Raw genomic sequence first — 16,625 nt, 5'->3', positions numbered from 1 at the left:
AGAGAAGAGCCAGAGATATTTGTTGTAATGTTTATCGTGTTAGGACAGCAACCAGCCACAAATTTACTTTGAGTTCCTTTATTCAAAGGAAACCGTTACCGGTTTCGAATCGTTGCGATTCATCATCAGACGGTTTACACGCTTTCTTTCTACATTTGGTGTGTTTTTTACAGATGTAGAAAGAAAGCGTGTAAACTGTCTGATGATGAATCGCAATGATTCGAAACCGGTAACGGTTTCCTTTGAATAAAGGAACTCAAAGTAAATTTGTGGCTGGTTGCTATCCTAACACGATCAACATTTGTCTTCAAAAACAGCCACGGTCTCCAACATGTCATCATATGACAAAATTGCATTTGTTGTAATGTTTACATTATGATGGGATCCGTGGTACCACCATTGCAGATATTGAAACCACCTGTGATAGCACTTCATAATTACCGACCAATTGGAAGTTGTCTATAGGCTATATAGGGCCACCTCAGCAGCCACTTTGACAGCAGTCAGTCACCCTAACGAAGACAATGGAGGTAATCAAAGAAAGCTAAAGGTTTTATCCTGAACTGATGCACAAGAAATCCCGGAATGTATTATACATCATTTGCCTCATCAAGTTAATTCATTCCATGTCTAACAACAGATTGTCTATGCTTTCTTCTCAGAATTTTGAATTTTCTGTGCATCTACAATTACACTCTGCAAACCACCGCAAAGCGAATGGAAGAATGTACATCCCATTGTACTAGTTCTTAGGTTTCTTCATGTTCCATTCACATATGGAGTATGGGAAGAATGATTGATTGAATGGCTCTGTGCATACAGTAATTATTCTAATCTTATCCTCATGATCCCTATGTGAGCGATACATATGGGGTTATATATTCTTGGAGTAGTCATTTAAAGCTGGTTCTTGAAACTTTGTTAACAGACTTTCTCAGGATAGTTCATGCCTATCCTCAAGAGTCTTCCAGTTCAGTTCCTTCAGCGTCTCTGTGATACTCTCCCTCCTCTGTATATGTTCAATATCCCCCATTGGTCCTATCTTGTACAGGTCCCACACACTTCAGCAATATCGTAGAACCAGTTGCACAATGCTTAGTTTTTTGCTTTTTTAAAACACCAAATGAATCTTTGAATACCTCACACAAGCACTTTATAATGAACCACTTCTGAAGACAAACCTATCCAAATGCTATTAATTGATTATCTGCCTTTCACTTAACTCATGAGTGAAATTATTTGATTATTCCATTTCACATTGTGAAATATTGTCATTTCCAGTTATTTATATTACATGGTTGACCAGCTGTGAAACATTAATCATTATTCAACAACTATAAAATTTTGTGAATAGCACAACCTGAGTCTCTGCCTTTTGAGCAAGTTGTCTATCTTAACATTAATATATTTTGTAAAGACTTGGTTGGATGTCATAAATTTTATAACATAAAATTTTCTTATAAATAACCTCCTCATTTGTCTAAAGTCTGACACATATCTAACATCTTCCCATACATAACTGTCATGAGAAATACACCAATGGAAAGCCCATGACAAATGGTAAGGCTATCACATTTCTCTGGGACACACCACAGAAGAGTGGTTTGTTAATAAAGCACTGTCCGAGAACATATGTTGCTTTCTGTTGAGATGATGTCATATCACACAAATCTGGCTAGGCACCCCACATCTTAGAAGACATTGGTCCACAACAGAATCAAGTTTCTGGAAATACTGAAATCACATGGCTACCTCTATTATTGGTTCTCAAGACGTCTGGTGCACAAGCGAAGTTTTTTTTATTTTCCATGATCAGTATTTCTGGACTCTAAGAAGTTTGTACGAAAAAAGCTGTTTTTTAAGGTAAATCATTTTGATTCAAACCAGCATACCTGTGGGTGGAATGCCACTACACAAGTGTGTAGTTAACGACCTCGGCTACAGAGGCCTTAGGTTATCTATACCAGGCATATAAATTGCATCTCAATTCTGATGCTCTTTCTATGAAGGGTGTGACATGTTCATGGAATCAGGTATAAACTAATGGTAAGAACAGAATTAATTCACTTGCTGCAACTTTTGGAAGATTGTGACTTCTCTGCTACTAATAGTGATGCATATAGACCACTCAGTAACATGCAAATCTTGTCAGTATTTCTCAGCTTTCCTTCATGGCATATTTAACATGACTGCCACAATGCCACCACCAGCCTAATGGCACTCTAAACTTGTTAATAATTAAGTTCAATCCTCCAGTCAGAGTTTGCTGCATTTTGAACACTTTTAGATGGAAACTACCATGCATGTTGAAGTCTTACAATAGACATTTGTCGAGTTAATTATTGATGACTTCATATACTGTACTCTTAGTACCCACGTCTGTATTAGTATGTGTGAATCAGTACTTCTACTTCCTGTAAAAGTGCTGTTCATTAGCAAATTAAAGAAGTACCATAACATTGTTTATAAATGACTGACTATTTTTGCTACCTTTCAATGTTCTCAGGCTAAATTATTTTGTACGGCTTTATCAGGTATTTTCTCGAACTTTAGCTGCTGTCACTTTTGGTCCTAGCCAGAGACAATTGTTGCTAAGTCATCCGACATGACTATCAGCTTTTCCATGTCACTGAACATGAGGACTTCAACTTCCTCAACAAATTCACTGTTTAGTTTGTCAATAGCTGTAACATATTCATCATGGACAGATTTCCAAACTATTATACTTGATATAGACAGCATTTACAGACCACTTAGAATGATCCAATAGAAAATTTAGTCTTGTCAAACAAAGATTAACGTTTCAAATATTATCTTACACTCAATACCTGAGGAGTATGTTTACTTATGAATAGGTTTTACCTGACGTTACTTCTTTGGCTGTGCCTGCAGACCAGTAGGATGATTTATCAAATGCACACAGACTCAGTTCCCAGCTCAAGTGCTTCAACATATACAAAATCTCCCACAACTAGCAGTAAAATATGCATGTTTAAGAAATCCTATTCTTAGAGCTTATCTAATCCTAAGAATAAAGTATTATGTAACTCCTGCAGCTTTTCACAAATTCTTTAAATTGTCCCTTTTTCTTAATGCTTCTAAAACTGATCACCAATACCTGATATTCACACCTATTTGATGCATTTCTTCTTTGATACAAGTGCTTGTGAATCTTCAAAAGCCACATTCATTCCTAGTGGATATTTTTTGTCTATTTTGTTAGAATGGAAAGGAATGCCACTTATGTGCATTACACACCTGTTGATTATGCTAGATGTCACAGAAGATTAAAAATGTGCCCATTGTAATGTGGAGGAACAGTGCAGGACCCAACAACATGGCACAAATTGCAGAATTAAGCTGTCTTACAATTACCGAAATTGAAAGTATTTACTTTGGCTTCGTGGCACTTCGTTAACACATCAAGAGCACCTCCACCTCTGCCAGTCAGCAAAGAGAAGGAAGATCACAGTCCTCCCCCCCCCCCCCCCCCCCTTACACCGAGATCATAGGGACTGTTCGTAATCTCTGTCCTTGACAAACTTTTTGTGTTGAATGAGCCAGTTCTCCCATACACGTATGTCATATTGATGTCCGTATAATCACTTGCCACCATTTTCTTAACTCCTCTTCTACATCTGCCTCAGTTTGGTGTGGAATGCAGATTTCCCAGCTGGCCATATTACAATTACTTCATGAAGAATTCAAAATTCTTTGGATGACAGATGTTTGTAACATACCAACTACTTAACACCAACTACCGTTTTCTGAGCACATTGAGATCCACAGGTATGTCACTCTTACACAGACAGAAGCAGGTCTAATTTCATGAGGGTAAGCCATGCCAGTCTGAACAGGTAATACTTGAGATACTATGGGTAACTCAAGACACATGATTGAGCCAAACATCTCAATTGCAGTATTTTCAATATGTTTAACAGTAGTCAAGACAATTTCAACTATTTATGGGAGTCAGCCAATTCATTCTAGCCGGGGCACAGATTTGCAATGTGACTGCAGTCCAACCAACTTTTACAGATTTAAATCTCAGGTACTACTAAAGGCATTATCATGGAATTAAGGTCAGTACAAAAAGAGTGGATGAACAAATGTGCCTACCAAGATTAATATACACTGGATGGTGAAGAAGGCTTAACACAGGCTGGTCACAACACTACCACGGAGCACAGGTGCTCACAAGCATATGCATCTCACCTGCCAGACAGGTAGAGGTGACAGGCTACTTGTCAGGTAGTCCTATAGTACCACAGGCACTCAGCCGAGGCATATAATTGCATAGACTACAACCCAACTCTGAGTAACCGCAGTTCGCTGTTTGACCACTCCTGCAAACCTCTGCAGCTAGTGCCCAGCTCCTGTGGGGAAACTGGGGCTAGGGGCACTGAAGCTGGAATGTCAATGGAACCAATTTTCATCACGAATGGTTTATCAACCAGATTATCAATTTACTAGTCCAAACCCACTGCACCAGATGTGTGCAATGGCTTAATAGTAGTAGTAATTGAGAAAAAAATACCACAAACCTCATCAAAACTGCACTTGGGAGAGAGTAAGTAAAAAAAAATATCTCTGAACATCAAACACTGCCACGATTCAATGACCACATTTTAAAGCTTATACATGTAAGTCTACCTCTACAACTTCTAAGCGAAGGCAGGACACTACAGTCTACGACGACTCTCCCCCACATCACCTCCCCATTCCACAGAAAGGAAAGAATTTTTCAAATACTGAGATACTGCCTGTTGGATCCTGTTTCCAGATCTTTGGCCCACATTTAAAAATTTTACTGTCTTGCCTGCACAAGTTACAACTATTCAAAATCTGAAATTGTGATTTCACAGTCTTGACTTAACTTTCAATTCTATTCAACCATTCATACTATCTTCAGTGAACACTGTCATTGCGTATAACTAATGTGATTTTATACATCAAACAAATTCTGTCTTCCACTATACAACTGCTGAACATCTGCTAGATGTGTCTGCAAAACACAAAACCTACAACATTCCTGAGAGGCCTTTAATGTGATAGCCGTATTTCTCACCAGCACAAAAGATGTAATGTCAGTATCAAGCTATCATCCACTTTATTCTCCCTTTTACAGACTTACCTTTAACACCCTTTCCAAATTTTATACAAGACTTACACCTTTCATTTTTCAAAAACCTATCCTGTACTTACATTCCCTCCAATCAGCTCATTCAGTTTGGCTGCTACTGCTAATTATCTTGAGATTTGTTTTTCCAAATATATCCACAACACTTTTATTCTATCTACAATAACACTATGTTTATCCAGAAGATGCTGCTGCTCCTGCTACTACAATTCCACTCTGAAGGAAACACTACACAACTTCCCTCCAGCCCCCCCCCCCCCTTTTTCATAAAAGCTATTTCTTCATTGGTGAATCTTGTGTTCTATTTGACTGACCAACTTTTTTCCCCTCCATTTTCTACGAGAAATATCCAACTGTGTAATAATGTGGACCTGCTTTAACGTCTAAATTCTTCGTAACAGAACAATTCAACAGCCCTATAAATCAGTTTATAATGTGTTGCTTCATGAAGTTGTGTTACATATAGTATTTTGTTAATAACAAAAGAATGGGATAGGAACAGTCAAATAAAATACAAAATGCACAAAAATATTTGAGAATTTAATGAAAAACAAATATCAATATCATTGAAACATACGGATAAAATGAAAACTGTGCTATCAGACTTCACAGGCTAAAGTTTTATGCCAATAAATGCAGCTGTAGTTTAAGTTATATAGAATACACAATAATGGTACTGTGATTAAGTAACACGACTATTCTGATGGGACTTCTCAAAAATATCAACACACATTCATTTCTAATTGTCTATCTGTGTATTTGTATGTAAGTAAACTAACTGTCCTACATTTTCATGAAAAATACATAAAATTTCACTGTAAATGTGAAAACTTCTAAGCTACTAATTTACAGGTAGTCATATGGAAGGGAAACATTCAAATTTATCTCAACACTCATTCAATTTGTGAAACTGGACAATCACTATTTTTACATTTATGTTTCTTATTCGAACACAAGTACACTTTCACAATTGCAACATTTGGTGTAAATTGAACACATAAGTATTCATATCCCACATACCAAAAAAAAAAGTCAATTTATGTTAGACTTTAAAAAAAATAATAATAATAATTTTTCATTGAGGCTCAGTCTCTGCGACGTTTCTTCTGCTCCTGTAGCACAAAAAGAAGATGTTCATTTATTGTTATAAAAGTCTAACAGAAAAATCTTGTAATAACCATGTCAAATAAAACTATAGACATACACAGCTATTCTGTGGGCTGGTAATACAATAATAAGTATTTTTAAGATTTGCAACACTATGTATACAAACATCTTATAACCAAAAGATTCTAAAACTTGTCTATTTCCCATTCCTTAAACAGGTATTAGAGTGCAATGATTTTATGAATAAAGAATCATATTGCAATGCAGTAAGAGGTCATGTGAAAACAAGTTTTTCAAAATACTAAAACTAACAAATCTTACCTTCTGGGTCAAAATTATTACTAGGCGTCTAAATATTCCAATGAAATCAATGAACAAGTCAAGTGAATGTTCAACAAAATCTTTGTCACCATTTCTTCTTTTTTCAATAATCAGTTGGGTGTCATACAGGACGAAGGCACACATCAATGCCAAACCAATGTACAGAGAAGCCTGTGAACACATTACACACAGTGCTAAATTAATTATTGTAACAGGGAAGAGGAAAATAATATGATGAGAACTATCTGAAGAACAAGTATTTTATTACCAGTCCAAGTATTAGCACAAACTCACTTTCAAATAGCTGTAATTGGTTGTATCTGACAAAGATTGTGCACATATAATTATTTCAGTGAACACTGAAGTGACTTCTAAACATTATCACTACAGACATACATTATAAACACCTTATACACATTATCCATAGCACAACTATAACACACTTAGTGGTTTCAGCTCTCCGAGACTGCAGACATGTGTGCAAGTTGCGTTTGCGTGAGTGAGTGAGTGTCTACTGCTGACAAGGCCTTAATGGCTGAAAGCTATAATCGTGTGAATCTTTTTGTTGTGCCTATCTTGACTCAGCATCTCCGCTATATGGTGAGTAGCAACTTCCCTTCTCTGGTATTGTTACACCTAAAAGTTATGTTGCATCAAACTGCCACAACTAGGGGGAGGGGGGCTGGGCTGAAAGTACAGCTATACAGATACAAAACTCACAATTAACTGAAAGTTGTGCACAAAAATTAACATGTACACACTGAAACGACTGCTAAACAGCCTCAATATTTTAGTCACAACATCTGCCAACAGTGAACTGTGTAAATCTAATAATGGAAAACAGTTTCAGGTCATAGAGTGCCCAAACAGTACTAAATAGTCTTCTTCAAAACAGACTTACATACTTGGAAACTACCTTTAAACTGGCACCATGCCTGCTACATGCCCAAATTCCCTGAGCCGCAACAAATTTGAGTAATAACATCACTCAAAAGGTTATTCATCTAGTCGATAAACAGTGCTCAAAGAGTAACGCTACAAAATTCTAAATTTAAACACTCTTATCTACAATGTCACAACCCACACAAACAACAAATAATTTATAACAAAAAGCTGATATTCTACTGGAAAGTAGTGAAAAATTTTCTCAAAACACCACCACCCAAACAATCATATGCCGTTACATGTTCTAATTCAAGATCCCAATCACACAAATTTACACCTGAAATACTGTGCTGAAACAGTGCTATTCTAAACAACTAAAAATAAAATCAAAAACTTATTACCTGGAACAAATAATATGAGCCGACAAATACGTTGATCACTGAAAATATGAAAAGTGTGCTGACTAATGACAGCAGGGTACCTCCCAGATAAAGCCATCGACCTCTCTCAGCGAACATTGCACAAAGAGAGAACGAAACAAAGATTATGCAGGTGCAGAAAAATGCTGTTACAATTATGCTCGGATCAACCTCAATTACAGCATCCAGAAGTGGGCCCATTCCATGTCCTGCAATTAACAATAAATGGAAATCATACAATGCCACGTGGAATACTTAGAAAGAGGAGACACTTATCAATAGAAACTACTTATATACTTGCCTTTAGTAATCAGTTCATTTATTACTTTTGTTGTAAACACTGAACACAAGCAACAGAATCTGCTCATCATTGGGAACACACACACACACACACACACACACACACACACACACACACACACACACACACACCTTTTAACTATAATTACATGGTAATAGATTTTCTTTCAACACAGAAAAATGTATTTGGACTACATATTACATAAATTGAGCTTTCACTCCCAGCAGCAGAGCACGCCAGTGCCACAAATAATATACTAGTCTTGAAAAATTTGCAAGAACATAGTTCATTTCTGGGTAAGGTTGCAAATTGACTCCAAAGGCACCCCTCATGGCCTACTGAATTGGCTACACAAGAAAGACATCGGTTCTGAATGGTCTGCAATCTGAAATCCGCACCAAGCACAGTTACCTGCAACTCTCAAAACTATCATGATCACAGGGACATGAAACAATAAGGCAATGATGGAATTCTGTACCACAGAAAGGCCTTCAACGTAACCTCTATAACATCATCAGTGGTCTAAATTATTTCAAAATACAGAAGAAATTCGGAACCAACATACATAACTGTGCAAACCACAACCTGTTTCTCTACTGGTCTAATCTTTCTGAAATGGCAGTGCCATGTCTGCAGTGGTGGGCTTTCTTTCCCAACAACTATCATTATGATATCCACTATCACTCCACCACTCAATGTGCCAACACCTAAGCCCTCTCCTGCCTACCTGCAGAGCGACACACATGCACATTCGATCACTAGCAAGCAATATGTCTCCTGGTCGAGGAATATGCACCATACCCATTCTGCTAACCAGAACCACAACAGGCAAGTGGTATAGGTGGAGCTAGTCTCCTCAAATACCCAGACTCCACATTAATCCCATCACATCAATGCAGTTTATGACAAATTTCTGCAAATAAAAAACCAGCTTGTGTATTAGGATTTCTCGTTCAATAGACCATTCATGCTAGCTCACTCTTCTTTGGAAGTCTAGGTTACGCTCTTGATTAAAGCTATGCTAAGCTCTCATGTCATTCGTTTTGTTGTATCTGCAAGCATACAAAACATTCTGAATTCTCTGAGAGTGTAGATATTGGCAATAGTGAATATCACACAGAAGTTCAGCTGAGGAATAGAGGACATTCCTATATATGGTAGCACAAGAAAAGGACTGCTACGCATTTTGCCTTTTAGCCAAAAGGCACTGTCCAGTAGACAAAAACCATGGGCAGGTGCAGGTGCACAGTCACTGTCTCTGGCTACTGTGGCCACAGTGAGTCATAATTACGCCTGATGGGAGAAACAATCCAGTGGTGGTGGTAGCAGTGAGACAGAATACATCTATGTCTACATCCATACTCCACAAGCCACCTGGCGGTGTGTGGCGGAGGGTACTTTGAGTACCTCTTTTGGTTCTCCCTTCTATTCCAGCCTCGTATTGTTCGTGGAAAGATTGTCAGTATGCCTCTGTGTGGGCTCTAATCTCTCCGATTTTATCCTCATGGTATCTTCGCGAGATATACTGCCCGACTCCTCGGTGAAGGTATGTTCTTTGTAACTTCAACAAAAGCCTGTACCAAGCAACTGAGTGTCTCTCCTGCAAAGACTTCCACTGGAGCTTATCTATCATCTCCATAACGCTTTCGCGATAACTAAACGATCCTGTAATGAAGCGCGCTGCTCTCCGTTGGATCTTCTCTCTCTCTCTCTCTCTCTCTCTCTCAACCCTATCTGGTACGGATCCCACACTGGTGAGCAATATTCAAGCAGTGGGCGAACAAGTGTACTGTAACCTACTTTCTTTAGGATGGGGAGGGTCAGGATAGTGGGGTAGGGTTGTGGAAGGTATAGTCCTGTTTGTGGGAGCATTTAGGGATGTGGCTGCCACAAGGTAGGGCTGATAGGAGCACTCAGTAGGTTGTTTTTATTGGTTGGGGGGGGGGGGGGGGGGGGTGAGAAATAAAGAAGGGAAAAGGCCTAGTAGCGCATTAGTGGACTAAGAGGCTGCATTGTCCTGGAGTGGGAGCATGGAAAGTAATATGTAAGTGAAGGACAAGGAGTGGTGAAGGCTGAAGTCATGGGGGGGAGAGGGCTTATGGGAACATAGAATACATTGCAGAGATAGTTACCAACTGTGCAATTCAGAAAAGCTGGTGTTGGTACAATGGATCCAGATGGCACGGGCTGTGAAGCAGTGTTGGGCAGCTTGTTCAGCAACTGTGTGGTCAAACTGTCTCATTGCAACAGTCGGTGGCCATACATGCATACAGACAGCTTGTTCGTCGTCATGCTGATGAACAAAGCAGCACACTGGTTGCAGCTTAGTTTGTACATCACATGATCATATGGGAACTTCTCAACTTCTCATTTTCACGCTCTACGATCATGTTTGAAGATCACATTGGCTACAAAATTCACAGTAGGGCACTGAAAACACCACTGAACACTCATTCATTGTCAGAGAATGTGTGGCAAATGCGCATAACAGACCTAAACTCGACTGCCATCGTTCCTGACTCCAACTATAGAAGAGGGCTGACTCCGCCACAAATTCAGTATAAAATCTGATAGGAATTTTATCGTGTCATGAAGCTTTGTTAAATTTTAACGATTTCAGCTCAACACCACTAATTTCACTCATCTTTTCAATTGTGTGGGGATTAAACTGGAGCAATTCTCGTGTTCCCATGTTTGGCGTGTCTTCTTTATCTGTTCCATCCACCTCTTCTCAGTGGTCTGCAATCTTTTCCCTTCAACCTTGCACTGGATGATCATCCTATCAAGCTATCCTCTGTCTTCTAAGTATGTGACAAAAGAACTGCACAATTCACTGTAAACAAAAACTGAACCTCTTGTCCTCCCTGATCTCGAAGGAATGACTTGGTCCATTTGCCAATCCATGATATTTTCAGCAACTTCCTATATGCACACATCTCAAAAGCATCAGTTCTTTCTGCTTTAGTTATTGTCCATGTTTCAGCATCATACAGGAAACAGCAGAGATTTCAGCACTCTCAATTTATTATGTTTCGTTAAGGTTCAACTTTTCCCAATCACTGTCAGCTACAATGCAGCATCCCTACCCACAACAATTATATGCTACTTTTTACTGTGTAAAAACATCCTCTTTTTGACCCACCAAGGCCTAATAGACAATGCAATCAACTGTATATTCCTGTCTATTATCATAATCTTTGCTTTTTTGTTATCCCAAAATCTAAAAGTCTTGCACAGCATAGTTAACTGCTACCAAATACTGGCAAAAAAGACTATGTACTGAGTCTTGTACTATGGGGTATCACATATCAAAGACATAATTGGATGTGTTGATCCAACTCAAAGATGACTCGGGGACGGTCAATTGCACCTCTGGGCAACAGCGACGAAAGCCAATCACAAACAGATGAATTTTGCCACTTTCACAAAACTGGCCTAACGACACTGTGGACTGATGACCCTGTAGTTTGGTCCCTTTATACCACAAACCAAACCCAAAACTAAATTGTGCCCTCACAACAATATCAACTCTAGGTTGTCATGGTTGACAGAAACGCAATAAGGTAAAACAGTTGCACACACAGAGAGAGAGAGAGAGAGAGAGAGAGAGAGAGAGAGAGAGAGAGAGAGAGAGAGAGAGAGAGAGAGAGTGGTGGGGGGATTGCAATCATGGCTGCACAAGATAGAAGGTTCTGCACTCCTTAAATGGAGAGGAGGGCACGGGGGAGGGGAGGAGGGGGATCCCATTATCAACATTACAGCTACAGGGAAACATCATATGTTATGCTGCACACTGCCACACAACCGCGGCAAGACAAAACAGGGCTGTAGAAATTCATCGATTAAAGTGTCGACGACATTAAGATGTTCATATCTAACATTAACCACAACCAGATACAGAAATTATATCTGGATACAGGTGATAATGAAAGCAACTGACACAGTGAGTTAATCATCACATTCTAATGGCCGATGTAATCAAATATGATAGCACATAGGCCTATTAGTGTCAACAAATGCCAAGAAATCAAAAGATTATTCAATCTCTTTCACAGTTTGACAGCTACCAACGTTTCTAGAAATGACACTTTACAATTGAAAGTACTTCATTGTGTGTGTCACTGGTGCAATTCCACTTAGGCCTACATAAAACATTAATCCATTTTGCATCACCCCAAGCAGCGATGAGCCTGCACCCTACACGCTGTGTACCCTTTACACATACTGTTAAGCGGTTTACTAATAGAAAACATTTAAAAAACAGTTGATCCAAGCTACAACTGGTTGCCCTTAACACACTTAACTTGTTAAAAGCAACAAACATCTAAGTGAGGAGAAAAATGAAAACAACTGTGCTGTCCTAAGCTGCATGTCTCAACGTTTACATAAACCACAATGAGAAACAGTAAGACGGAGACAGAACGTCTAAGTGTAGCATTTGAGCAATACAGGAAAGTATTCTAGAAGCCCCATGTTTCATAGATGATGCCACATACAAAAGATTCACACCAACAGAACCTGTAGGATGTTTGCTTTGTAGCATGATGTAATAATGTAGTAGCATGTGACATACAGGTGCACAGAGAAGAAGAATAGAACATCGACAATATTTCTTTGGAATAGAGCTTTTTAGTGACCGACTAACCTGCAGCATAGCCCAGTTTGCTGCAAGTCTGTCAAGAATTCAGTTAATCTAACATTTCTGCCATTGAAGAAAAAGTTATATCTTATTGAAATATCATAAAAACGTGGGTACTCCCCATTACTAACCCTCCGTCAGGTGCACCTACTGTTGTCAGATTAGCAGGCATACCGTACTAAAATTTACATCATGGTCATTTGTCAGTAAAAACAAACTTGTCTTAAACTATTACATTTACTGAAGAAAGCAGTTCATATTCACTATCTTCAACATTTATAACAGAAGCTTTTGCTCTTATAGTTCTTTAAATAACAATTTAGCCAGTTTTTCTGATGTATGTTCACTTTCATAACACTTTTCACAGACAATTTGTTTGCAAAGTAATTACAGCAATGTTCAGAAAAAAGAAAAAGTAGCCAATGCCCATATTCTTGAAATAGAGTATCAGGAACACATTTTAGCTACGTCAACTCCAACTTTTGTCATGTGGACTCAGTTACGTTTTCAGCATTGTGTGTTTCTTCATCCACTGTCTCCATATCATGCATAGCAGACAAAAGTGTGCTAACACAGTTTGTACAAAGAACATATGAAACTAAGGTCTTATCCAACTGAAATCCAAACATTTCACTTCCAGTTTCATTTTGTTTGGGAGAAATTCTGGAAGAATTTCATGTCTGTTCTTTGTCATTGTACCAATGCAAGTTATAGTCTTCTGCAGCAAATTTGCAGAAAGGAGGTAGCTATTGTACCAATTGTCAGTTGTAAGGTCCCTGTTCGGATTTTCTATAGGCAGCACATATCTTTTCACTATGTCCTCCAGAGCATTAGATACCCGATATTATCCTTTGGTTGCATGCCGCAACAAACCTCCAGATTACAGCAATAAAATGTTTGACCCATACAGAGAAAACATTTTTGTCCCATATTTAGCCAGTTGTCTGGGTATGTACTGAATCCATCTATAGCGGTCACCATAGGGGTGAAGCACTTCATCTATGGTAAATTTACCAGGCTGTAATAACATTGGCAGTTAGCAGCAGAGAGATCAGATACTGTGCGAACTGTAACCAACTCAGTTTTTCTCCTGTCATTCCACATTCCCATATCAACAAACCACACACAGCATAGAAAAACCAGAAACCTATTTGTAACTTACTGCAGTCCTAAGCAGTAGCATTCCTGTTCCATCTGCTGCCCATAGGTCCAGTACATTAGCACGATAGCATTGTCTTGTTTTTTAAATAAAAAAAATCCCAAACAGACATTATTTCGTCACTTTATTATCTCTTTTGCACGAGCATTGATGTGTTTTATATAGCTATTTGTATAGTTTACGATTTCATCTATAAAGTCAAGGTCAATTACTTTCATAAAAGCAGAACCTCAGTTATACCCATCACATTTCTCTTCGGATCTGGTGGAATTTGCACAATGTTTATTTCTGTTGGTTTTTGATGTTTTAGCACACACTCTTTTACACCAATGTGAAACATTGTCTTTTCAATAAAGAACCTTCTTACAGCTGGTGTCTCTTCAAGATCATGCCTTAACAATAGAAAACCTTAACCATAAAAACTACTGTTGTTTACAACAGCGCATCCACTCAAGAGTTAACCATTCTATCATACTATAGTTTAGAGACTCATGCAATGCAACTAGACACCACCATTGTGCAATCTGTACTGAACATGATTGTGACACTTTTCTTGGATGATAAGCCCTTCAAAAAAGAACTACTCAAACAACAGTGTGATGTGTTTGATACGTTACTTACCAGAAAAAAATGCAAAACCCAGAAGATACCCCAAACGCAGCTGCATGTTTTTTCCGTTATAAGGTGTTCCCATTAGTAACATCAGCAAACCCATGGCTCCTAGAGCACTGAGAAACCCAGCAGTAAAAACTTCTGTGTAAATATGAATGTAAGCTCCAAGAGCTGCAGCAGCAGTTGAGAAAGTTAAGCAGGCGTAGACATTCTGGAGATGCTGTCTGACAGGCGCCTCTCTACAACACATATTAAAAACTTGTAATTACTATAAACAATAATACTTTTCACAAAGGCAATATAGGGATGGACTGACTGAACACAAATATTTACAAATTAGCTAATTTGAATTTTATCGACATGGAACATACGAAATAACGTCCAACAATAGGCAAATAGCATTGTCACCAGAATCTACGCATCTTATAAAAAAATCTTGAAGGTTTCCTCTTCCAAATTCGAGTAACATGCATTCAAAACTCAAATTAACATGTCACTATAATTACTATTGGTAGTCTGAACCACTACACTGTTTGGACCCGCCCAGAAATAATCACTCGTTTTAATTTAATCTCTTAACAAAACACATGGGGCACTGAAAATAAGTAATTTAATATTTCTTAGCGATTTCCAAACTCAAAAGTTAGACTTATAGTAATACATATCAAATTACGAATGCAGTTCGCTTATCAGTATTGCGCAGTACTTCACGTATCACAATTTAATAACTCCCCCCAACAATCTTACTTACAGTTTAGAATTAAAGTTGCGGACAAAACTTTGTAGAGTGGCCATTTTGTTACTCGGTTAAAGCCAAGACACCGAGATATCCACTTGAAAGAGCTCTCACCAATATTCTAGAAACAGATACACAACACCACTGCCTAATGCGTGACTGGTTAATTTTCAGGAAGTACACGTCCCACTTCACAGACGTCACTGTTTTATTACGTCACAAAACATCAGATTTTGTACGACCATCCCACAAGGCAACACATATTTACTACGAAGCTCCTTGAATATCGACTAGATATATCGATACGTGAAACGATATCTACAACTAAATAAGGATGATTCCCGCTAGATGTCAAGGGAACTTCAAATAGTGGCGACGAAACGTCAAGACATTGTCAGTTCTCTTAGCCCAGTGCCAATAGGTGAAATTAAGGTTATAATATACCATAACTGATACAAATTCCACAAGCCAAAACATATTTACCACGAAGATCCTTGACCCTCACCTAGACTTATCGATAAGAGAAAAGATATCTACAACGAAATAAGGACAATTCCCACCTGGCGTCAACGGAACGTAAAGCCTAGTTTACACGACGGCATTGGGTTGCGGCACTCGTTTTTTACCGAGTTGCACGCAAGTCATTTCATATATGACTGTAGACACGGCGACACCAGTATACATTTCAGTTTCGTCATTTTGTGGGTGCCTGAGTTGTGTCTGAAATGAAAGTTTTGGCAGCTGCATGTCGCACCAGTTGTGACGGAGTTAAAGCTTGTTGCATGGAAGCGCTGCATAAGAAAAAAGTAAGAAACGTGTTTCGATTTGTGACTGGATGAAGAAAAGACGCCAGCTCGATTGCTCAGCATCCTTGCTGAAATAATTTATAACGGAAGATCCAAGAAGTTCTTTTAATTATCTTAGAATGTCACCAGAACTGTTCCCGTTTCTTGTAATCAGAGTTAATTATGCGATTAGGAATAAATGTACTGTAATGCATGAAGCACTGTCACCAGAACTGAAATTACATATCATATTGCGTGCATTACAATCGAGAACACTCGGCATGCTATAAGATATGGTTTCAGCTGGTGATGACCTTTTTCATTAACATCAATAATTATTAACATTAACAGTAATAATTATTAACATTGCCAACAATAATTATTCGAAGCAGGCCGCATTAAGAAAAGAATGGTTTGCAAACTTCTCTCCTGAAGATAGATCTGTACCCTGGCAATGTTTCAGAATTCTTACATAAGTGAATGGGGAGCTCTGCAGTCACGTTTTAAATAGATGAATATTG

General features: G+C 38.4%; 1 protein-coding gene across 1 annotated transcript; it reads right to left on the bottom strand.

Annotated features, from left to right (window-relative positions):
- Nucleotides 1-5,667: 5,667 nt before the first annotated feature.
- On the bottom strand, nt 5,668-15,588 carry LOC124789636 (probable Bax inhibitor 1). The gene is made up of 5 exons (XM_047257063.1): nt 15,335-15,588; nt 14,593-14,822; nt 7,855-8,081; nt 6,569-6,739; nt 5,668-6,252 (listed from the first exon to the last, which is right to left on the bottom strand). The coding sequence occupies exons 1-5, from the start codon at nt 15,376-15,378 to the stop codon at nt 6,226-6,228; spliced, it is 699 nt and encodes a 232-aa protein (XP_047113019.1). The 5' UTR covers nt 15,379-15,588; the 3' UTR covers nt 5,668-6,225.
- Between the last annotated feature and the right edge of the window lie 1,037 nt (nt 15,589-16,625).

This window comes from Schistocerca piceifrons, chromosome 3 (genome assembly GCF_021461385.2).
Source record: "Schistocerca piceifrons isolate TAMUIC-IGC-003096 chromosome 3, iqSchPice1.1, whole genome shotgun sequence".
NCBI lineage: Eukaryota > Metazoa > Arthropoda > Insecta > Orthoptera > Acrididae > Schistocerca > Schistocerca piceifrons.
The sequence above is the reverse complement of the archived record's forward strand: the minus strand, read 5'-3'. Positions and strand labels throughout refer to the sequence as shown.

What these genes read in the sequence shown, in the direction of transcription:
- LOC124789636 (XM_047257063.1), bottom strand. Translation starts at nt 15,378, where the DNA reads ATGGCCACTCTACAAAGTTTTGTCCGCAACTTTAATTCTAAACT. An exon ending in GGGTTTTGCATTTTTTTCTG is followed by an intron (nt 8,082 to 14,592) that starts GTAAGTAACGTA and finishes TGTTAATTGCAG; the next exon opens with GACATGGAATGGGCCCACTT. An exon ending in GCTCATATTATTTGTTCCAG is followed by an intron (nt 6,740 to 7,854) that starts GTAATAAGTTTT and finishes ATGTGTTCACAG; the next exon opens with GCTTCTCTGTACATTGGTTT.